The 25,035-nt window shown below is 43.6% G+C and overlaps 1 protein-coding gene across 4 annotated transcripts in view; it reads left to right on the forward strand.

The window, feature by feature from the left end:
• The window catches only part of SRPK3 (SRSF protein kinase 3), a 252,684-nt gene extending 228,068 nt beyond the window's left edge, over positions 1–24,616 (forward strand). The window contains exons 14-16 of one of the 4 annotated variants that reach the window (XM_082262611.1): positions 9,818–9,887; positions 18,523–18,615; positions 24,212–24,616. In XM_082262611.1, the coding sequence (XP_082118737.1) occupies positions 9,818–9,887; positions 18,523–18,615; positions 24,212–24,396 (348 nt within the window). In that variant the 3' untranslated portion in view covers positions 24,397–24,616. The remainder of the gene's footprint in view (positions 1–9,817; positions 9,888–18,522; positions 18,616–24,211) is intronic. The other 3 variants (XM_082262612.1, XM_082262613.1, XM_082262614.1) reach the window with 3 other exon arrangements.
• Positions 24,617–25,035: the final 419 nt, after the last annotated feature.

A 25,035-nucleotide genomic window follows, 5' to 3' on the forward strand; every position in this document is an offset into this window, starting at 1 on the left:
AAGGCTTTAATACATAGCCACCTACACTCAAAGTTGGCACCTATAGAGTCAGCCATATCTACCCTTTAAAACTTGACGATGGGGTGGATGGAGCAACATGTTTAAGCTTTGCAAACATAGAGCACAGAAACCTGGTGACAAAAGCTCAGAAACAAACTCACCACCTTGATAGAATGAGCAGTGATGGAATTATCCTGGGAAATGTTTTGGCAAATCCACTCCGAGATATTCATGCAGTTAGCCAAAGAATCCATGTGATGAACAAGATATCCGATTTCTGGATTCACTGACCGCCTCTAACCTCAGCCAATGAATGTAAGGCAGTTTCCTTAGCACTGACTGGAGCTGGGCAAGGATAATATAATTGTTATGAAAGGAAGACTTGAACTTGGGTAAAAAATAAAGCCTAAGTTTCAACACAGTCTTATCCTTGTGAATGATAATGTCAGGGAAATGGCCGTAGGAGAACTGGCAACATTTCCAGTAATAGCAATGGACCCTCCTGTCGACACAGCCCTCTGCTGGCCCATCAGGGAAATGGCTGTAGGAGAACTGGCAACATTGGCAGTAATAGCAATGGTCATTCCTGCCTCAATTGACACTGCCCTCTGCTGGCCTATAAAAGGTGGCCATAGGATCAAACTCATTGCTGGATTATCTCTCAGCTTCCTGTGCTTCCTGTTTCCTGTTTGGACTTCCTGTTGTGACCTCGGCTTGTTCCTGAATACGTTTGATCTTCTGCTCCTGGTTTGACCCTTGGCTTTTTCCAATGACCGTGCTTCTGTTACCTACCGTGTATGAACCCCGGCTTGCTTCAAGACCTCGGCTATTCTGGTTGTCTCCTGTGCATGACCTCGGCTTGTACCACGGTTCCCGCTGCCTGCTCCAGTCCCAGACCTCGGCCAGTTCCTGTCTCCGCTACCAGAGACTATTCCTTGGCACAAGCTAGCCCGTCTGCTCCAGAGCCCTTGAAGACTCCTACCCTGCTTTGGTTCCAGCCTGTTCCAGTTCACCCTCGGATTGCTTCTGGTTCTACCTACCTGCCTGCAGCTGGTAACCCGTGCCACTTGGGGTGCTACACCCTCTGTACCATCTCCAGGGGTGTACTGAGGGGAGCCCTTTCAGCACCTCGGCCTCGGATCAGGTAACCCTGACAGATAATAAAAGTGGCCTTGCAAGACACCTCTCTAAGACCCTCCTTGCTGAGGTAATGGCAGCCATAAAGGCCACATTCTGAGAAAAGGTAATCAGAAGAATTTCCTAACAGGTTCAGTGGTTTTTGTAGGGCCAAAAACAAACAATATCAAATTCTCCGGCACAAGAAAAAGCGTAAAAAGAGAGACATTATGAGTTTTGCCCTGAACTAAAGAACAAACTGGAGAATTGCCCATCAGAAGTTCATGAAAAAAGATAGCCAAGGCAAAAATCTGCCCATTGATGTAACTCAGTGCCAAAAATTGGGCCATTTTTATCTCAAGGAAGGAGAGAATCCTATCATAGAAAAAAAGCATGAGGAATAAAGCAGGGCTCAAAATACTAAAAGTTAACCTTTTAGCTACTGTGTCAAACCTCATAATAGGTTGACTCATTAGCCATGAGCATGGTATGAATGAGAGATTCAGCCAAACCCTCCATCTCTATGTAGCTGGGATTCAACAACCATGCCACCAAGTCAGCTATTGAGAATTAGGATGCAAAATTGGACCCTAAGACATCAGATCTGGGAAAACCTGAAGATGCCATGGATCGTCTGCAAGCAGAGTAACAAGGGCTGCACTCCAGCCCCTTTGGAGAAATGAGAATAAGACCAGATTGCAGTTGACTTACAAAAACTACCAGGGCATGTACCACGTCAGCTAATGGATCTTTGGATTGCTTAATTAATCTGTCAAGGTTTTTTTTTTTTTTTTTTTTTACAGGATGCCATCAGATACACAGTACATTTTTTTCTATTATAGAAAAATTTGAAAAGAGAACCCCGAGTGAGAGACCATTTTCTGAGATCAAGATGCTCATGGCTCAGAAAATCCACTTGAAAATTTGTTAAGTTGTACATCGTTCCACTCAGCAAAAAATGTGCATTCCTGCACAGCTGCCAGACTCTAGTTGCCTCACTGGTGACTCAAATACAGTCAGGTCCATAAATATTGGGACATTGACACAATTCTAATCTTTTTGGCTCTATACACCACCGCAATGGATTTGAAATGAAACAAACAAGATGTGCTTTAACTGCAGACTTTCAGCTTTAATTTGAGGGTATCCAAATCAGGTGAACAGTGTAGGAATTATAACAGTTTGTATATGTGCCTCACACTTTTTAAGGGACAAAAAGTAATGGGACAATTGGCTGCTCAGCTGTTCCATGGCCAGGTGTGTGTTATTCCCTCAGTATCCCATTTACAAGGAGCAGATAAAAGGTCCAATGTTCATTTCAAGTGTGCTATTTGCATTTGGAATCTGTTGCTGTCAACTTTGAATATGAGATCCAAAGAGCTGTCACTATCAGTGAAGCAAGCCATCAATAGGCTGAAAAACAAAACGAACCCATCAGAGAGATAGCAAAAACCCCTGATTTGGATGTAAATACCCTCAAATTAAAGCTGAAAGTCTGCAGTTAAAGCACAAATTGTTTGTTTTATTTCAAATCCATTGTGGTGTATAGAGCCAAAAAGATTAGAATTTTGTTGATGTCCCAATATTTATGGACCTGACTGTATGTAATTTCCTGGCATTGCTAGACTGAATCAGCTATCAAGACTATTTCAGCTGATTTGATATCAAAGGTTATGACAACATTGAGGGTTTTTAAGTGCATTATTCATCAAATTCTGCTCTTCTTGGGAACAAGTTGGAATAAAGCACCTTGAACCTTTTTAAAGTGGGCACATGTGGGATAGAAATCCATTGCAGTCTGCTGAAGGTTTGTAAATCATTAAGGGTGTAAATTAAAAGGTGAAGAATCCTTCTGGTGGAGCAGACTGAAAATCTGTCTTGTAGCCTGTGGCTACAAACTCCTGCACCCAGTGTCCAATATGTGATAAAATTAAATAATTGTGGAGGAATTGTGTTTCTTCCAACTTTTTCAGGTGGGGCAAACCTTCATATGGAAGCAGACTTCTCAACAAGCTTGGAGGACTTAAATTGCCAGGATCTGACTAAATAATTTAATTTTGGAAATCACGCAAACTTGGAGTTCTTTGAAATGAAAACTTGCTTGCAGAAAAAGAAGGCATTTTTTGTGTTGCAGGTTCCTAACCTGGCAACATTATGGAAGATGAATATTTCCCTGTGCAATTTTTGGCAATTTTGTTGAAATGGCAACAAACAGCCTGTCCTCCAGAAGGACGTTTTTTTTAGAGGATTGGTCAGCCCAACAGCATTTAAGCCAAAGATCCTTACACATTACTACCAAAGTCATGCTAAAGCAAGACACCGGACAACTAGGATCCAGCACCACATTATACAGGTACTTGTACCATAGCTTAAACCAGAGGTCTCCAAACTATGGCCCTCCAGTTGTTCAGGAACTACAATTCCCATCATGCCTAGTCATGTCTGTGAATGTCATGTCAGAGCACAGGCTAAACCTTTTTAAAAAAAAAAATGTACAGCGTATGCTACTGTGAAACAGTTGCTAAAAATTGGAGGTACCACATTAAAATTGCTGTTGCAAAAGAACAGCAGATGTATAGAGACTGGGCATGGCAATGGTGGCAGTGTGTAAAATATTTTTTGTGGCCTGCAACGATGAAAGGGGCAGCTTTAGTTACACAGAAAAAAAAAAAAGGAGGATAGTAGGATCCCCAAAATATTTAATCAGCAGCATCTGCAGCAGGAACTTGGTAGCTGCTGCTGATCCAAGACTGGTTCATGTGGCACTCTTTTGTCTGTCATAAAGCCCACTGCAGCACCAAATGCATGTTTGCTAAGCACACTGGCTGCAGCGTAGCCCATCAGCTTATTGTTTACTGGGCAAGTTTTAACTAGTAGTCCATCATCGTGACCCAATAGTCAAATGGGGGGGGACCATCCATTCAGAGAGTCTCTAAATCCGCTCTTACCTCCAGATAATCGATCACCATGTGATGCAGTCACTGTCGATAGGTGCTAGAAGCAGACAGCACTGGGCAATGAGGAATGAAAAATATTTTTTAAGTCTTCACTTGGACAGCCATCTCCAGTGACACTTCTTATTTTATTGGAGTTTCTAAAACACCTTGTTCATGAAACATCATCTTCCTAGCCTCTGGAAATAAAGAACGCAGGTTCCTCTGTAGCACATCTTCCAGATATTTCATCTTGTGTTCCCTCTGAGAGGGAAGGATGAGTTATGCGACTTACCCCCGCAACGTGGATTAAGGAGGGTTGTCAACCAGTAGTCCTTTTGCATGCTCTGGAGCATGAAATAGTCCATGCACTGCAAATGAATGGATGTGAAGGAACCTGGCTCCTCGTGGTTGCTAAAAACAACTTTGTCCTAAGCAACCTATTCCTAGCCATGTACTACTCCCCGGGTTTTAGAGGCAAGGAGCCTACCCTTGAAAGACTGCCCTGAACACAGCCTCAATGCCCCCACTGACCATACTCTTCCTCCTGTGTTTGTTGTAGCCCCACTGGAACCGTGTCTGGAAAGAGTGGGTCCTGAGATACAAGAAAGTCCTCAATTTTTTTCTTGGTCTCCTCCTTGTCCCCTTCTCAAATGATGACCGTACAGTGTATGCCTCCTGTATCAGGATACAACTGGTGTGAGAAAAAGAAGTCTAGATCCTCCGAGCCTGTCTTTGTGCCATGCTCGCATAGGTGCTTTTTTATGGTCTTGTATAGTGTGTGTGTGCTGCAACATAGGTAAAAACCATAGTTACATAGTTAGTCAGGCTGAAAAAAGACACAAGTCCATCGGGTTCAACCAAAAAAAAAAAAAAAACAGTATTGAAAACCCAACCATACAATACCATATACACAATCCTATACCCACTGTTGATCCAGAGGAAGGTGAAAAAACCCCAGCAAAGCATGATCCAATTTGCTAAAGCAGGGGAAAAAATTCCTTCCTGATCCCCCGAGAGGCAATCGGATATTCCCTGGATCAACTTTACCTAAAAAAAATTTTAATACCCATTTATATTATGTACACCTAGGAAAGAATCCAGACCTTTTTTAAAGCAATCTACTGAGCTAGTCAGAACCACCTCTGGAGGGAGTCTATTCCACATTTTCACAGCTCTTACGGTGAAGAAACCTTTCCGTATTTGGATACTAAATCTGTTTTCCTCTAGACGTAAAGAGTGTCCCCTTGTCCTCTGTGATGACCTTAAAGTGAACAACTCAACACCAAGTTCACTATATGGACCCCTTATGTATTTATACATGTTGATCATATCCCCCCTTAATCTCCTCTTCTCAAGAGAGAATAAATTCAGTTCCTCTAATCTTTTCTCATAGGTGAGGTCCTCCATGCCCCATATCAGTTATGTTGCCCTTCTCTGCACTTTCTCCAGTTCCCCGATATCCTTTTTAAGAACTGGTGCCCAAAACTGAACTGCATATTCCAGATGAGGTCTTACTAATGATTTGTACAGGGGCAAAATTATATCCCTCTCTCTCTGGAGTCCATGCCTTTCTTAACCACTTAAGCCCCAGAAGATTTTACCCCCTTCCTGACCAGGGGGTATTTTGCGATTCGGCACTGCGTGACTTTAACGGACAATTGCGCGGTCGTGCGACGATGTACCTAAACGAATTTGACGTCCTTTTTTTCCCACAAACAGGGCTTTTGGTGGTATTTGATCACCTGTGCGATTTTTTGATCACGCGCTATAAACAAAAAAAGAGCGTCAATTTTGCAAAAATAACAATATTTTTCACATTTTTTTATATGAAATTCCCAAAAAAAAAAAAGTAAAAATCAAAATTTTTTAACTTTTTCGGCCAATTTGTTTTCTGCTACATATGTTTGGTAAAAAAAAAAAATCGCAAAAAGCGTATTTTGATTGGTTTGCGCAAAAGTTATCGCGTTTACTAACAAAGGGAAAGATTTTTGTAATTTTTGTTGTTTTTTTTAACGCGTAATGGCGGCGATCTGCGATTTTTTTTACGGGACTGCGACATTGCGGCGGACAGATCGGACCCTTGACTGACATTTTTTACACTTTTGGGGTTACCAGTGACATTTCTACAGTAATCAGTGCTATATATATGCACTGTTACTGTAAAAATACACTGGCAGTGAAGGGGTTAACTTTATTTGAGAGGGAGGGGCTGTGTGTGTCCCTAGGGGCGTGATTCTAACTGTGATTGGCTGTGGCTTGAGGTGTAGTTACACTGATCAACGGATCTACATAGTAGATCCGTATGATCAGTGTCTCTACAAAGGGAGAACTGACAGGCAGCTTGTTTACACAAGCTGCCTGCCTTTCTCCCTCTCCCCCGCTGATCGCAGAGTGGCCGGCGGACATCGGGTCCGCCGGTCACACGCGCAGGGGGGTCCATGACCTCGCGGGAGCGCGCCGGCGGCGGCGCGCGCTCGCTCCCCAGACCCTCCCAGGCTAGTGACGTACCGGTACGTCACTCTGCCTGTGAGGGGCTGACCGCCGCAGTATATAGTCGTGCGGCGGTCGGCAAGTGGTTAATCTCCTCTTCTCAAGAGGGAATACATTCAGTTCCTCTAATCTTTTCTCATAGCTGAGGTCCTCCATGCCCCATATCAGTTTGGTTGCCCTTCTCTGCACTTTCTCCAGTTCCCCGATATCCTTTTTAAGAACTGGTGCCCAAAACTGAACTGCATATTCCAGATGAGGTCTTACTAATGATCTGTACAGGGGCAAAATGATATCTCTCTCTCTGGAGTCCATGCCTCTGTTAATACAAGAAAGGACTTTGCTTGCTTTGGAAACCAAAGCTTGGCATTGCATGCTATTATTAAGCTTATGATCTATCAGAACACCCAGATCCTTCTCCGCTATGGATTCCTCCAGATCTACTCCACCTAGTATGTATGATGAATGCATATTCTTAGCCCCCAAGTGCATAACTCAACATTAAACCTCATTTGCCACTTAGTTGCCCAATCATTAAGTACTGTAATGTCTTTCACCTGGCCAGAGGTGCAGGATATTGGCCAATGATGGCTTTAACAGTGCATTATGGGATGTTCACCTAAACAATTCTCCCTTAATGTGCAAAATATTCAAGACATGGCCAAACACCCAAACAGCAAATGTTCAGACTGAGCTGCTTAAAAACAGGATAATACAGTAAAACCTTAAAAGAATGCTTAGGCTTCCACACGGCTGTAAGATGAAGTACTCCAATTTAAGAGTATCTAGGAGAGCTTGAATGAGGCTAGAAACTATCTCCTTCTGTTGGTTCAGAGAAGCTGTTGACCGTTTCTCCTTGCTAGGCAAATGTAAAGATTCTTCCTCAAATGTATAAGCTGCAGAGGATGCATCATTTAGCCCAGGAGAGACTAAGGCACCAGAATCAAAGTCAGAAAGGGAATTGGGAGAATTAAAAGGACTCTTACTGCTGACCCTCTGATCGAACTGCAAGAGGGTCTGAACCAATTAAGTTAAAACCTTCTATAGCAGACAAAATAACCCTGGGCTAATTGGCTTACTGCAGGGGCATAACTACAGGGGTTGCAATTGCAACCGGGCCCCATGCTCCAGGGGGCCTGTGCGGCTCCCCTTTACACCTGGATAGGAGGGGCGGCGGGGGCAGCATGTAGAGAAATCACTGTCCTTTTTTTTTTCCTCCTGTAGCTGCAGGAGGAAAATGGAGGAGATTGGTTCCCCTGTATGCTGCCCCCGCCACTCCTCCTATCCAATTCACTTGTGTTCTGCTGTCACTGGGCCCCTGTGCTTCCCTAGTCCCCCCCCCCCCCCCACTGTGCTCCCTCTCCTCTCCTGGCGGCTGCTGCAGGGGATGTGTCACAATAGAGAACCAGGAAGGGGTCGGTAAATATGTAATTTACCAGCTCCTTCCTTTTCTGAATGGACAGAGTCATAGTCAGTCATATTGTAAAAAAATAAAATAAAATGATAAAAAAATACAATTAAAATACCAAAAAATAAAAACTACTGACACCAGTGGGTGAACTTCTAGGATCGCAAAGGTCACACTTGCAACTGGGCCCTGGCATTCCACCATGGGGGAGGCCTCAAGATGGCAGGAAGGGGGCCCACTGCAGAACTTGTGAAAGGGTCCTGCTGCAGGACCGTAATAAAGGGCCCTGCAACAAGAGTAAAGGGTCTCAGGATCAGTGGGAAGATCCCCAGGCTTGAAGAGAAGAGCCCCGGCCAGGGGTCCGTGGGACCCTTCATGGTTTCTTGCACTGGGGCCCTGAAGGTTCTAGTTACGCCTCTGGCTTACTGAAGAGACTTTTCAGGATTTTCAATACTGTATATGGCATGAAACTACCAACAGCTGCTTGATAGTAGACATTTCACATAAAAAATATTTAAGACTTTATTATTACACAGTTACAGTAGGTTCAAAAAAGATTATGTACTTCAACCAGCAGAAAAAAAAATATATACCCTAACTCCTCAGGCACTAAGCTAAATTGGGCTCAATAGCAAGGGAAGAAGCCACTAGAGGGAATTGCTTTTATTTTTAGAACTTTGTGTCCAATACCTCTTGTAGGGGACAGCATACCCACTGCTCATCAAATCTATGCTATGTTCCTTAACCGCTTGCCGACCGCCGCACGACTATTTACTGCGGCGGTCAGCCTCTCACAGGCAAAGCGACGTAGGGCTACGTCGCTAGCCTGTGAGGCTCTAGGGAGCGAGCGTGCGCCACCGGAGGCGTGCTCACGCTCCCGCGCGGTCACCGCCGGGCACTTGCGATCTTCCGTTACACCGGAAGAAAGGCAGGCGGCTAATGTAAACAAAGCCGCCTGTCATTCTCCCCTGTGTAAGAATGGAGATCACACGGTTCTACTATGTAGGACTGTTGATCTCTAGTAGCCACAGCCAATCACAGTTAGAAACACGCCCCTAGGGACACACTTAACCCCTCCCTCTCCAATAAAGTTAACTCCTTCACTGCCAGTGTCATTTTTACAGTAACAGTGCATATGTATAGCACTGATTACTGCAGTAATGTCACTGGTAACCCCAAAAGTGTCAAAAATGTCAATCAAGGGTCCGATCTGTCCGCCGCAATGTCGCAGTCCCGCAAAAAAAATTGCAGACCACCGCCACTCATTAAAAAAAAAAAAAACAACAAAAATGAAAAAAATCTTTCCCTTAGTTAGTAAACGCAATAACTTTTGTGCAAACCAATCAAAATACGCTTTTTGCGATTTTTTTTTTTTTTACCAAACATATGTAGCATAAAACAAATTGGCCTAAAATGTTAAAAAATTTTGATTTTTACATTTTTTTTTTTGGGAATTTCATATAAAAAAATCTAAAAAATATTGTTATTTTTGCAAAATTGACGCTCTTTTTTTGTTTATAGCGCATGATCCAAAAATCGCACTGGTGATCAAATACCACCAAAAGAAAGCTCTGTTTGTGGGGAAAAAAAGGACGTCAAATTTGTTTAGGTACAGCATCGCACGACCGTGCAATTGTCTGTTAAAGTCATGCAGTGCCGAATCGCAAAATAGCCCTGGTCAGGAAGGGGGTAAAATCTTCCGGGGGTTAAGTGGTTAATGAACTAGAGAGGAAATATATTATGGGAAGGAATTGTAACCTAATGCTACCCTATGAAACTGCTACTATACTAACACTCATTGCTCAGCCTCAACCTTTAGCAACTATTTTAGCCTATATATACAGTAATCACGGTTTTGTTTTGTTTGAAGGCTTTTGAACTGGCAACAGGAGATTACTTGTTTGAACCTCATTCAGGTGAAGATTACACACGTGATGAAGGTATGTCAGTAGAAGTAAAAAATTGGTTTTACTTTAAAACTACTTAGGCTTTGTGTTTTTTAGGAAGTCACAGCTCGGAGTGGTTTTGAGTCATCTGTTTTGTTGACAGCAAGGCATACATCTTTTGTATCACAGCTAAAATTTTAGTATAAGTTGATCTTATTTAACCAGATGCATTTTACCCTCATGTCTCTTTCCACCTATATTAATGAGTACTGTGTTTTTGCTGTCCTCTGGGGGTTTTGCTTCTTGCCTCTTTCTGCTTCTTTGACGGATCCTGTGGTCATTTCTAACTTTCACAGCAGTCCAGGTCCCTTTTTCAGTCCACAAGCAAATCTGCCCTATTTATCTGGATTAAAATCTATACTCCTTTAGATGGACACCAGCATCCATACTCTAGTAGGTTATTGTATAGTTCAGATTGCCATTGCTAGAGTTTGCGTCAGTGTGATCCTGGTTTCCCATTAGTTTCTTCTTTTCTTTGTTGCCCTCATCCTGTCCTCCTAGTTTCTCTATTATTGCCAAGTTCCTGTATTCTTGGCTTTTTCTCCTTGTCTTTTCCTGTTTGTTTGTAGTCTGCCCTGTTGCTACCTTTGCATGATATATCTGATCCCATTGACAGCTACTGGTGACCTTTTACACTGCCTGGATCTGATTGCTTTGCCTGACCTTACTAGTACTCTGCTAGCCTTGACCCTTGGCTCTGTTACATCCCTGCTTATTTAGATGCTTAGCTCTTATGATCTCTGGCCGTTCACTTTGACTAATCCATCCTGCGGCTAATCTGGTGCTTATGTTCCTGGGGGCACCCAATTACCAGTGAACACATATCAAGTATCCTAAAAAGGTAGCAGCCAAAGGTGATGTGCTGCAGTAATGCCAGCTGGTCTTAACAGAGACTAGACTTGTCAAAAGATTTTGAATAAAGGAAAGGTTTGGGACTTTGAATGAGGTGGAGACCAGAACGCTGGGAGACATGGGTAATAAAAACATTTCATTACTGTACAACATCAATAGACACAGTACAACATGTAAAAAGGCAATTCATGTATAAACAGTATATTACAAACATATCGGTCAGTCTGATGCATTTGCAGGTACACAAAATATGCATAAAGAGTATAAGGACTATGGCACTTCGTATTGGCCACACAGTCCAAAGTTGCTACATTATTGCCATACTGTAGGCGGTCTGCAGGGTGCACCATGGTAATGAATGTTGAATCAAAAACTTACTGCAGCAGTCATGGACCTAATATATATCATGTGTTGAATCACACAGAATTGCAATAAACATTCAATAGGTAAGTAACTGTTTAAAATTGATTGAGTAGCGATTCATTTCTGTATAGTAGAAAAATGTATGACATCCTTGTAGCTCTACGCGTTTCATGGCTAAATACCACTCTTCAGGAGCGGATGCCAAACAACTCTGTAAAAAAGTATAAATGTAAAAAAGTATAATTGTAACTATTGATCGACTAAAATCGCATATATGAAAATAAGGAGGGAGGAAAGGGTTATCCAATCCTATGGTTACTTACAAGATGGCTGTCATTAGCAAAGTGCGGCCCTGTGGGCGCAGGGCATCGCATGCGCCTCCCCCGGGAGCTGTGGTGGTAATCCCCGCAGTCCCGCACAACGCACCACACATATCACCATAAAAACGAAGTGCAGAGTAATGAAAAAATGTGGGTTGCGGCTGTGTTGCTGTGAAAAAGCAAAAGAACTACTAAGAGTCTGAAATAAAAAAAGTATGGGAAAGATGGCATGTGTAGAAGTGGTGGACCAAAAAAGAAAGAACTCTCCACAGCCCAAAAGAAGTAAAAAGGGAAAAAAAAATATTTAAATAAATGAATAAATAAATAAAATATAGGTAGCGATAGGAAATACTCCAAGAGAATCAGTCAGAGTAACCAAGTAGTAAGTAGGTGCAGTGTATCCAAGAATAAAAAAAGTATACAACAAAGTATTAAAAATATGGTTACCTTAAATGACTGCATCAAGTGTTATAGTAGTATACATGTGTAGTCTCTCAAATCCTGAGTCTGAATGATCTGTGGCAAACTAGGGGATATATATGTGCATCAGCACAACCACGGGTGCCTCCCAGCGTCACGCTGATTGCTAATTGGTAAAAGGTGTCTCCCAATTAAGGCAAACCTACTGCCAGAAGAGGGAGTGATACACCTCAGACACAAAGCAATTATAGATGTAAACTAATGGTATCTGATGCTAAGACGCCACAGGACGCACAGCAAAAGACACAAAAACGTGGCGTCGACGCGCATCGGAAAAAACCTGCCACACCCCCCATGCTGGCGAAGCAGGGAGGGGAGAGGCAGGGCACCGATATGCGTCGCAGCTCCCTGGTATGGAGACCAAACACATGCCCAGCCCACAGGACCGCACAATGACAATGAAAACTAAATAATGGTATGAGTAATAAGAGTGGTATTTAGCCATGAAACGCGTAGAGCTACAAGGATGTCATACATTTTTCTACTATACAGAAATTAATCGCTACTCAATCAATTTTAAACAGTTACTTACCTATTGAATGTTTATTGCAATTCTGTGTGATTCAACACATGATATATATTAGGTCCATGACTGCTGCAGTAAGTTTTTGATTCAACATTCATTACCATGGTGCACCCTGCAGACCGCCTACAGTATGGCAATAATGTAGCAACTTTGGACTGTGTGGCCAATACGAAGTGCCATAGTCCTTATACTCTTTATGCATATTTTGTGTACCTGCAAATGCATCAGACTGACCGATATGTTTGTAATATACTGTTTATACATGAATTGCCTTTTTACATGTTGTACTGTGTCTATTGATGTTGTACAGTAATAAAATGTTTTTATTACCCATGTCTCCCAGCGTTCTGGTCTCCACCTCATTCAAAGTCCCAAACCTTTCCTTTATTCATGTAACCAGGGATGGGGGCACTATATTCGGTGCTCCATTTAAAGTCCCAACTCCTGCCTTTTCTAGTTTGATTAATAGGGATGGAGGTGGCTTCACAGACCGCGGGGCATACCCTTATACACAGATTACCCTATATTATCTAATTATGGTTGGATGTGTTTTCATCACTATCTGCAGCATGGCAATCATGGTTCCTCTTGTTCATGATATACAATTATTTATTTTTCATTGTCATTGTGCGGTCCTGTGGGCTGGGCATGTGTTTGGTCTCCATACCAGGGAGCTGCGACGCATATCGGTGCCCTGCCTCTCCCCTCCCTGCTTCGCCAGCATGGGGGGTGTGGCAGGTTTTTTCCGATGCGCGTCGGCGCCACGTTTTTGTGTCTTTTGCTGTGCGTCCTTTGGCGTCTTAGCATCAGATACCATTAGTTTACATCTATAATTGCTTTGTGTCTGAGGTGTATCACTCCCTCTTCTGGCAGTAGGTTTGCCTTAATTGGGAGACACCTTTTACCAATTAGCAATCAGCGTGACGCTGGGAGGCACCCGTGGTTGTGCTGATGCACATATATATCCCCTAGTTTGCCACAGATCATTCAGACTCAGGATTTGAGAGACTACACATGTATACTACTATAACACTTGATGCAGTCATTTAAGGTAACCATATTTTTAATACTTTGTTGTATACTTTTTTTATTCTTGGATACACTGCACCTACTTACTACTTGGTTACTCTGACTGATTCTCTTGGAGTATTTCCTATCGCTACCTATATTTTATTTATTTATTCATTTATTTAAATATTTTTTTTTTCCCTTTTTATTTCTTTTGGGCTGTGGAGAGTTCTTTCTTTTTTGGTCCACCACTTCTACACATGCCATCTTTCCCATACTTTTGTTATTTCAGACTCTTAGTAGTTCTTTTGCTTTTTCACAGCAACACAGCCGCAACCCACATTTTTTCATTACTCTGCACTTCGTTTTTATGGTGATATGTTTGGTGCGTTGTGCGGGACTGCGGGGATTACCACCACAGCTCCCGGGGGAGGCGCATGCGATGCCCTGCGCCCACAGGGCCGCACTTTGCTAATGACAGCCATCTTGTAAGTAACCATAGGATTGGATAACCCTTTCCTCCCTCCTTATTTTCATATATGCGATTTTAGTCGATCAATAGTTACAATTATACTTTTTTACATTTATACTTTTTTACAGAGTTGTTTGGCATCCGCTCCTGAAGAGTGGTATTTAGCCATGAAACGCGTAGAGCTACAAGGATGTCATACATTTTTCTACTATACAGAAATTAATCGCTACTCAATCAATTTTAAACAGTTACTTACCTATTGAATGTTTATTGCAATTCTGTGTGATTCAACACATGATATATATTAGGTTCATGACTGCTGCAGTAAGTTTTTGATTCAACATTCATTACCATGGTGCACCCTGCAGACCGCCTACAGTATGGCAATAATGTAACAACTTTGGACTGTGTGGCCAATACGAAGTGCCATAGTCCTTATACTCTTTATGCATATTTTGTGTACCTGCAAATGCATCAGACTGACCGATATGTTTGTAATATACTGTTTATACATGAATTGCCTTTTTACATGTTGTACTGTGTCTATTGATGTTGTACAGTAATAAAATGTTTTTATTACCCATGTCTCCCAGCGTTCTGGTCTCCACCTCATTCAAAGTCCCAAACCTTTCCTTTATTCTTGTAACCAGGGATGGGGGCACTATATTCGGTGCTCCATTTAAAGTCCCAACTCCTGCCTTTTCTAGTTTGTCAAAAGATTTTTTTCCGTCCAGTTTTGCATTCATTTTTCAACAAAATCTTGTATTGATGTTGGGAGAGTCGGACCACTGCGCAAAGCCTTCACCAGCACATCCCAAAGATTCTCAATGGGGTTAAGTTTTGGACTCTGTGGTGGCCAATCCATGTGTGAAAAAGATGTCTCATGCTCCCTGAACCACTCTTTCACAATTTGAGCCCGATGAATCCTGGCATTGTCATCTTGGAATATAGCTGTGCCATCAGGGAAGAAAAAATCAATTGATGGAATACCCTGGTCATTCAGTATATTTAGGTAGTCAGCTGACCCCATTCTTTGGGCACATGCAGCAACTATCCAACAGGATAGTTACTGTAGGCTTAGTTTAGTTAGATGCTTAGTTAATTCAAGGTGGTTCCTTTTTTTTTGGCCAGGCAGTATATATATATATATATATATATATATATATATATATATATGTATGTGTGTGTGTGTGTGTGTGTGTGTGTGTGTGTGTGTGTGTGTGTGTGTGTATGTATATATATATATATATATATTGTGACAGGAAGTCAGGTAAATCTGTGGATGTAGTCACAGACAGGAGATACGGAGGCGCGTGATAAAGAGAGCAAAGCCCTGTTCTTGGCTCTCTCCTTGGAGGAAGCTCTAGAGTGTAAGGTTGAACTAGAAAGAGTTAACAAACAGCTGTGTACAGAGATGGAAGATTTGGTCAGCTCCAAAGATGATGTTGGGAAAAGCGTTCAGGAGCTAGAAAAGTCTAAGCGAGCCTTAGAACAGCAAGTAGAAGAGATGAAGATTCCGTTGCAGGAACTTGAAGAGGAATTACAGGCAACAGAGGATCTGTCCCAAAGAGGGGATAGTGTGCCTGATGCAGTTTATAAAAGGATCAGTATTTTGGGGTCTGTCCTGAGTGAGCATCAGAAATTTGATGACATGTTTCTTAAACGCCACCTATTGGAGAAAACTAAGGCTGTTGGTGAAAACGTGAAGCAAATGAATAAGTGCCTTTCCTGGAATATTTCCAAAATGGAACTGGTGAAAGACAGGTGGCAGAAGTTTGATCGTGTTCTTGAGATACATTCCATGTGGAGTTCAGATAAAAAAAAGGAGCTACAAGGGAAAAGTAATGCAATAGCAGAAAGTGCAGTGAAGAAACCTGTAATAGACTGTGTTGCAGTTCCATGCTTCTTCACTGATGCAGAGAGGAGGTCTGTAATGGATACCACCAGATCGCTGGGTTCAACTGTCTACGGCTAATTAATGAAGCTACTGCCTTTGACCCATATGATGGTGGAAGGAAAGTTGATAAAGTACAGACATTTCTTGGAACAAAGCTAAGTGAAGCAGAGGTTCTCAAAGTTTTGTGGAAATCATTTATTGATTGCAGAGAAAGGCGGCTCAAGATTGGTGAAGACATTAAGACTAGCACAATTGAGTTGCCTATGGATCACGGTCCTCCATGGCGGATAGGACAGACGGTTATGCAGGACAAACTTGAGAAGGAGCGAAATGATGCTAAAAATGCAGTTGAAGAATGTGTATATGAGATGAAGGACAAGTTGTCTGACATTTATGAGAAATCTGTCAATGAAGATGACAGAAACAGTTTCATCCTGAACCTTGAAGATACTAGGAGGCTTATCAGTGGGAGTCAAAAGAAGTGCCTGACACATGCGTGTCTGGAAATCTGTGTCCCAACCCTAGGGTTGAAACAAGAGGGGGGGGGGTATGTGACAGGAAGTCAGGCAAATCTGTGGATGTAGTCACAGACAGGAGATACATTTCCACCTGGTTTAGAAAATTCACCAATTACTATAGGGTGTCGGCTGCAAAGGTAGCCAGAACTGGCTTAAGGAAGTTGAAAGGTCTTCAGCTGTTCGGAATGAGGAAGTTAAGGCCTCTATAATTTGTCCAAAGGAAGTCTATTGATTGCTGCCTCCTGACGCTGTGTGTAGCTGGGGAGAGGAGGACAGTCAGATGTGTGCCTCCTGACGCTGTGTGAAGCCTGGGAGAAGGATTGCTGCCTCCTGACGCTGTGTGAAGCTGGGGAGAGGAGGACAGTCAGATGTGTGCCTCCCGACGCTGTGTGAGCATGGGAGAAGACCTCCTGGAGCGATGTGCGCTGAGGAGGGTAAAAAGTGTGAAGACTACTCAAGGTGAGGTCTGGACTATTTCTATGTGAAAAGAAATAAATGAACTGTTTGCTATGTGAAGAGACAAGCAAAGGAATGGTTGCTATGTGAAGAGACAAACAAAGGAATCTGTTCTATGTGAAGAGTAACATGTTCAATGGACATTTGTTGTGTGAAGAAAAAACATGGACTATGGAGTGTCTGCTGTAGGATCAGCAAAGTTTGCCCAACAGTAGGTAGGTTCCTGTATGTGAGAAGGTAGCCGCCCACAGTGGCAAGGATTTATTTTGTGTTTTATTTTGATGTTTTTGAGGCTTGCACTTGTGTGAAGTAAATTGCAAGAATAAACCAAACTGTTGTTTGCAACCACTTGGCTATATATATTTTTTTTTTTTTTTCTTTTTTTCATGAGTGACCACATGACCTCAGTTCTTAGCTTCATAGGGGTCTTAAAGTGCTTATGATCTTCCCAAAGATTAGCTGTGCAGGAGGACATGTGAGCACAAGTTTGACCATTGGACTACAGATAGTCTGTGCTATTAGGTAGAATGCAAAGAAGAAAACTGACCACACTGGGAAAGATGTTCTTCCATGCCTACCCCATCATTGATATCAGTGGGCAGAATAGACCCTCACAAATCAGGAAAACCAGGGGGACTGTTGGGATTACCAGGAATTTCACACAAAGAACAGATACATACTAGGAATATGAAATATTGGGGTAACATACAGGTCCAGTATGCATTCTGTAGATCAGTGGTCCCCAAACTGCAGCCCGGGGGTCACATGCAGCCCTTTGGTTGCCTTTACCTGGCCATTGGGGCACTATTCCTCCAACTGACACCAACAGTCGGGCACTATTCCTCCCACCAATACCAAATTACACCAATGGTGAGGGTTTATTCCGTCCACTGATACCAATGATGGGGTACTAGTCCCCTTACTGACACCAAAGATGGGGCACTATTGTTCACACTGACACCAATAATGAGATACTATTCCCCTTACTGACACCAACGATGGGGAACTATTCATCCCTTTGACACCAATGATGGGGAACTATTCCTCCCACTGACACCAATGATGGGGAAGTAATCCTCCCACTGACACCAACAATGGGGCAGTATTCCTCCCACTGAAACCAATAATGAGGCACTATTCCTCCCACTGACACCAATGATGAGGCACTATTCCTCCCACTGACACCAATGATGGAGAAACATTCCTCCCACTGACACCTATGATGGGGAACTATTCCTCCCACTGACACCAACAATGGGGCAGTATTCCTCCCACTGAAACCAATAATGAGGCACAATTCCTCCCACTGACCCAAAGATGAGGCACTATTCTTCCCACTGACACCAATGATGGGGCACTATTCTCCCACTGACACCAATGATGGGGCACTTTCCCCCCACTGACACTAATGTTGGGACACTATTCCCCTAACTGACACCAATGATGGGGAACTATTCCTCCCACTGACATCAACAATCCTTGTAGATAAACAAAACATTTTTTACTGCTACTGGCCACAGTTTGGCCCCCCCTATGGCCCGATGAATAGTAAACTGGCCCTTTACTTAGAAAGTTTGGAGAACACTGCTTTAGATGATGTAATGACATCACCAGAAATTGCAATATGCCTAATTAGAAACATTACTTGTTTTCTTATCGTCTCTGTAACTTGCATGTAAATATATCAACTTGTATACTAAGTTAAATTTACTACTGCATAAACCTTGTATATTTCAGATCACATTGCACACATCATTGAGCTTCTTGGAGATATCCCTCCATACTTTGCACTGTCAGGCCGCTACTCCCGAGAGTATTTTACACGTAGAGGTAAGTCTGTGGAGAGACTAGGTATTCTTCCAGATCTAAAATGTATTGCTTTACTTACTAGTCATCACTCAGCATCCCTGAGAAACACCAGGCACTAGGGCTGCTTGAACAATTGGAGGAAGTGGATAAGTGGCCATGGGTCCACAACCCCCAAACAACCTCCCCCCATTTTTTTGTTTTATTAAAGAACAACCTCCCCCCATTTTTTTGTTTTATTAAAGAACAACCTCCCCCCATTTTTGGCAAATAAACCCTGTCCCCTTTAATATTTTACAGAGTGGGTGCTTGAAGCTCAGCCTTTGTTTCAATAGCTAGCTGGAGCATGACTTTTTGGTGGTCCACTACCTTAAGCCTTGCTGGGTGGTTCTTGTAAACATGAATACATCTCTAAATGTATTGTTTTTAATGCAAGCAGTTTAAGTATCTTCATTTAAATTAGTATTATTTCCTTGCAGTTTGTACACAGCAGAGCACGGGGGTGTGGGGGGGGGGGGGGGGGGCTCAGAAAAACAGGTGTATGGCAGTGCAAAGAGCAAGCTGATAGAAGGAAAGGGCAGCGTGCCATAGAGATGAGCTTACCAATCTGCTGCTTCTCCTTTCACTGTCAAGTCACCAGGTGAGGAGGCAACCTGCAAGTGAAAGTGTAACTGCAAAAGAGAAATGTCAGGCAGGACTGTTTTATTGTTTTTTTTATTGGAGTCACATTAGAGAGATCCAACTCGCCGGGGCGACCTCACAAGTCGCGGTTCGCTGATCGCGCCGCGACCTAGGAGCGGCCGGCACGGACTTCATAACATTGAAGTCAATGCAGGTCGCTCCTGGTCGCCCCAAAGAAGCTCCGGACCCTTTTTCTAAGTCGGAGCGATTTGTGTCGCTCCTATTAGAACGGGTCCACAGCTTCTCTATGGAAGGCGACCTACGGCGACCTGTCAGGCGACCAGGTCGTCTGGCAGGTCGCCCCAGTGTGAACCGGCTCTAAGTGTTGGAAATATATTTTATTACGGGGCATGACTGCCCACATTTTATTTATTTATTACAAGTACTTTTATGTAGCGCCATCAAAAAATGCAGCCCTTTACATACACATGTTGTATATTCACATCAGTCCCTGCCCTCAAGGAGCTTACAATTCGAGCCCCTAGCTCACATTTATACATACACATACTAGTTATCAAACACTGATGCCCAAAAAACCTCTCTGATCTGACCTGTCTGACTCTCTCATCTGAAGTATGAGGAGTAAGCCTCCAAGGCGTGCATGGGTCAGAGCTAGAAATTATGGTGAGGAGATCTTCCAAAGTTCCTAAGATATACAGGAAGCCAGGGAGGGACTCAACCCACAAGGGCCACTATAGTGACCCCCCTTTACCCTCCAAATAAATAAACTGTTACAGAATGGTGCCAAAATGAGGCACTGTGGAAAGTCTGAACAATTCTGTTTCACGATTTCACACATGCTCAGTGGGGAGTCAGCTGTGAAGTCACAGCCGGCTTCCCCCAGCCAAGATGGCGGCACCAGGGATCCGAAGATCGACAAAAAACCAGGTTGGTGTAGATAGCTCTGAACTTCCAATCTGGTGAGCGTGATTGGTGAGTCGTCAGTTACAGTTTTTTTATTTTTTTAAATGAGTATAGTTCCTCTTTAAGGATCGATTCACATTGGTGCGATGTGAAAAACCTGCGAATCCACTGCAGGTTCCCACATCACACCCAATTCAAAGGCAAACGCTGGGAGTGTCAATACAAAGGTAATGACACCCCCGTATCAGTTCCCATATCGCAGTGCAAACTGTCAATTCAGAAAGGAATCTGAGCGCATGTGAACATCCATGCGATCCTATTCTGGTCCTGACCAAAAAAAGGGTCCACCACGAGTTTGGTTTGAATGCGATGCAAATTCAGCCATACAATCGGTATGGCTGAATTTGCATCGCACAGACATCGCATGTGATTTGCACATCAGTGCGGTGCGAATCACATGCGATGTCTGTCATCACTACAGTGTGAACCGACCCTAAAGGAGAAGTAGAGCCATTTGGTCCTTCTTCACCTATGGATCACCTATGGATGCACTTGGCTGGTGGCTGACATCACTGAGCCGTTCCAGGCTCTGGAGAGATCCTGACTTTAACGTCAAGATCCACCCGGATGGGCAGCTGGCTCAGCCTCTCAGAGAGCCGCTGGGAGACTGAGCCAACCATTCCTGCACAGCCGGGACTTCATTGAGCGCTAGAGGGGTCGAGCAGAGAACTGGTGACTGACAGTCACCATTTCTCTGCTCCATGAAGATCAAGAACTGAGCGATCAGCTGTCTTTTATCGCTCAGTTCTTGGTCTTAGAGAAAGTGGGGTACAGATGCAGCATTGGACCAATGCTGCATACATACTAGGTGAGTATGATTGCTTTTTTTTTTCATTCTCATACTTCTCTTTTAACTATGTAATGCCATGCCATAAAAAAAAAAAACTGCAGGTTTGTGGATGCAATTTTTTGGAGTGCCATTTGTACTTGGTGCTGCAGAAAACGTGCATGTGTGGCCAGTGCTCTCTATAAATGCCTGTGATCAAGCTGCCATTAGGCAGTGAACCCAAGCAAAATCACAAAAGCCAGTCAAGGGGGGCTCTGTACCTTGTGATTGCTGTGAACCAATCAGACTGATCACATTTGTAAACAGTGTAGTAGTAGCAGCCCTCCCCTTCCACTCAAATGACTGAAGCAGAAGGAAGGTGGTGGCTATTGAGCAATACCTGAAGTGTCATAAGGAGGCTAAACAGTGAGTTCACCTATAAATGATATATATTTTAGTTATGCTATTTTTGTTTGACTAAAAAAAAAAAAAACCTCTTAGGTTATAAACACCCTAATTAATGTTTTACAAATGACTCAGACCTCCCCACCTCGCAAACCTACCTACTTGTCAAGGGGGGTGCTCATCGTTAAAAGACATTTGGGAAGTTTAGGAGGGCAGAGGTTAGCCAGGCCAAGCTTGAATTTTACAGTAAACACTGAGACTTCCTATAACGTAACAAATATATCCGGATCTATTGATACACTATATTACCAACAATATTGGGACGCCTGCTTTTACACATGAACTTTAATGGCATCCCAGTCTTAGACTTTAGGGGTCAATATAGAGTTGGCCAACCCTTTACAGAAGCACATTTGTGAGGTCAGGCACTGATGTGGACGAGAAGGCCAGGCTCGCATTCTCCGCTCTAATTCATCTTAAAGGTGTTTTATCAGGTTGAGGTGCAGGCTAGTCAAGTTCCTCCACCTCAAACTCACTTATACATGTCCTTATGGACCTTGCTTTGTGTACTGGGCACAGTCATGTTGGAACAGGAAGGGGCCATCCCTAAACTATTCCCACAAAGTTAGGAACATTAAATTTTCCAAAATGTCTTGGTATGCTGATGCCTTAAGACAGGGGTGTCAAACTCAATTTCATTGCGGGCTGCATCAGCATTATGGTTGCCCTCAAAGGGCCGGTTATATCTGTAAGATTAGATGTCCAGAGCACCGCACGCCCCCTTACACCCTTACATGAGATGTCAAGAGCCCCCCACCATCATAAGTCAAGAGTCACCCACCCTTCCTTACATCACAATGCACCCCCTTACCTTGTGCTACTGCCAGGAAGAAGATGTGGGTGAATCTGGGAAGAAGAAAGTGCAAGGTCTGGAGGAGGACCAGAGGAGGGCTGGAGTCAGCTTTAGAGAGTCTGCTGAATGCTGAGACCAGGGGAGGCAGAGACAAGGTGGTGTTGTGGCTGCACAGAGAGGTGCAAGATCTGTAGGAGGAGTTTTGCCCTCTTCTCAGCTGCAGACAGCTGAGAAGGGGGTGGGCAAGACTAGCCTTTCAGAGAAGCAGAGGATCTGGCAAAGGAGTTCTGTCCTCTCTGTTGCCAACTATTGAGACAAGGTGGGTGCCGCAGCTGCAGGAGAGGTAGGAGGGCCACATGAAATGGCCTGGGGGGGCCGCATTCGGCCCGCGGGCCTTGTGTTTGACACCTGTGCCTTAAGAGTTCCCTTCACTGGAACTCAGGGGCCTAGTCCGACCCCTGAAAAACAACCCCCACTATAATCCCCCCTCCACCAAATGATTTGGACCAGTGCTCAAAGCGAGGTCCATAAAGACATGGATGAGGGAGTTTGGGGTGGAGGAACTTAACTTGTCTGGCCTGCATCTCACCCCGATAGAACACCTTTGGGATGAATTAGAGCAGAGACCACGAGCCAGGTCTTCTTGTCCAAATCAGTACCTGACTTCACAAATGCACTTCTAGAAGACTGGTCAAACATTCCCATAGACACACTCATAAACCTTGTGGACAGCCTTCCCAGAAGAGTTGAAGTTGTAAATAGCTGCAAAGTGTAGGCCAACTAAATATTGAACCCTACAGACAAAGACTGGGACGCTATTAAAGTTCATGTGCGTGTAAAGACTATACTTTTAGTAATATAGTGTATTTTTACATACAGTTTTCATATACCGTATATACTCGAGTATAAGCCGAGGCCCCTACTTTTACCACAAAAAGATGGGAAAAATGATTGACTCGAGTATAAGCCTAGGGTGAGAATGCAGGGTGGCGGGCATGGTACAGGAGAATGCAGGATGGCGGGCATGGTACAGGAGAATGCAGGGTGACAGGCATGGTACAGGAGAATGCAGGGTGGCAGGCATGGTACAGGAGAATGCAGGGTGGCTGGCATGGTACAGGAGAATGCAGGGTGGCTGGCATGGTACAGGAGAATGCAGGGTGGCAGGCATGGTACAGGAGAATGCAGGGTGGCTGGCATGGTACAGGAGAATGCAGGGTGGCTGGCATGGTACAGGAGAATGCAGGGTGGCAGGCATGGTACAGGAGAATGCAGGGTGGCTGGCATGGTACAGGAGAATGCAGGGTGGCAGGCATGGTACAGGAGAATGCAGGGTGGCAGGCATGGTACAGGAGAATGCAGGGTGGCTGGCATGGTACAGGAGAATGCAGGGTGGATGGCATGGTACAGGAGAATGCAGTGTGGCTGGCATTGTACAGGAAAATGCAGGGTGGCTGGCATGGTACAGGAGAATGCAGGGTGGCAGGCATGGTACAGGAGAATGCAGGGTGGCAGGCATGGTACAGGAGAATGCAGGGTGGCTGGCATAGTACAGGAGAATGCAGGGTGGCTGGCATGGTACAGGAGAATGTAGGGTGGCAAGCATGGTACAAGAGGATGCGGGGTTGCGGGCATACTAGTGCGGCTGTGTTTCGCTTACCTGTTCCAGAGGCACCTTCATTTTAAAAATGGCGCTGCCGACACCTCATTGTGCATGCGCCGCCGCCGCTCGGGAAAGCTGGTATACGTTCGGCTATTCCCGGCCTGTCCCGAGCGCCGGCGGCGCATGCGCGGTTACATGTATACGCCGGATGGCGCCATTTTTAAATCTTAAACACGTCGAAGCGGCCGGGAACTTTTTTTTTTTGTTGTTTTCAGCACAAAAAAATGTGCTGAAAAACTCGGCTTATACTCGAGTATATACGGTAGTTATAAATATTGCAAGTTATGAAATAACATATGATGTAACTGTATCCTCTTCTTTTCCATAGGGGAGCTTCGGCATATACACAATCTCAAGCACTGGGGCCTGTTTGATGTCTTGGTGGAGAAATATGAGTGGTCACTGGAAGAAGCCACTCAGTTTGCAGACTTTCTGATGCCTATGTTAGAGTTTATTCCGGAAAAAAGGGCCACAGCCGCTCAGTGCCTACAGCACCCCTGGCTTAACTGCTAGCCAAGTGTTTACTCTCTGGGAAGCTGTGTCAAGGGTAGCTGTCAATCTCATATAGAGAAGAACTGCTTCTACAGATGATACCCTGTTTGAATGTTTTTTTATGACTCAGAGTTAGTAGGAGTCAGAAATATCAAACTAAAGAAGCTACCTTTGGTTCATCATCCTTCACAGCAACAGTATAAATGATTGAATGGTATCGTAAGTGACTTGAAATGTGAGGGCTTTAAGAATTTGTGTATGAAAGGGTCTTTATTTCCCACATTTATGAGACTCTAATTCTAAAAGGAACAACAGTTCAGATTTAAAGTGATGGGACCTATTTTACAAATTTATTTAAAAGGATTCTGAGGAATTATGCAGTGGTTATGTGCAACTTGCAGTAACCAGTGGCAACCAAATTTCATCTTTCTAATTTGACTATAGTAAATTGAAACTTGATTGATTGCTGTTTGTTTTTTCACTGTATTCATAATCAATACATTTGACCTTATCTTTGCCTTACTAAACAAGTTAAAGAATAATTCCAGGATGACGGGGGGGCTGATTTCCCATTAAGCCACTGTTCATTTGATAGTCCCCTGCTGAGCACTTCTTTCTTCAAGTCCTGTATGTGCGGATGCCAGTGTTTTGCCCTAGATT

This window comes from Pelophylax lessonae (genome assembly GCF_965119305.1).
Source record: "Pelophylax lessonae genome assembly, chromosome: 7".
NCBI classification, from domain to species: domain Eukaryota; kingdom Metazoa; phylum Chordata; class Amphibia; order Anura; family Ranidae; genus Pelophylax; species Pelophylax lessonae.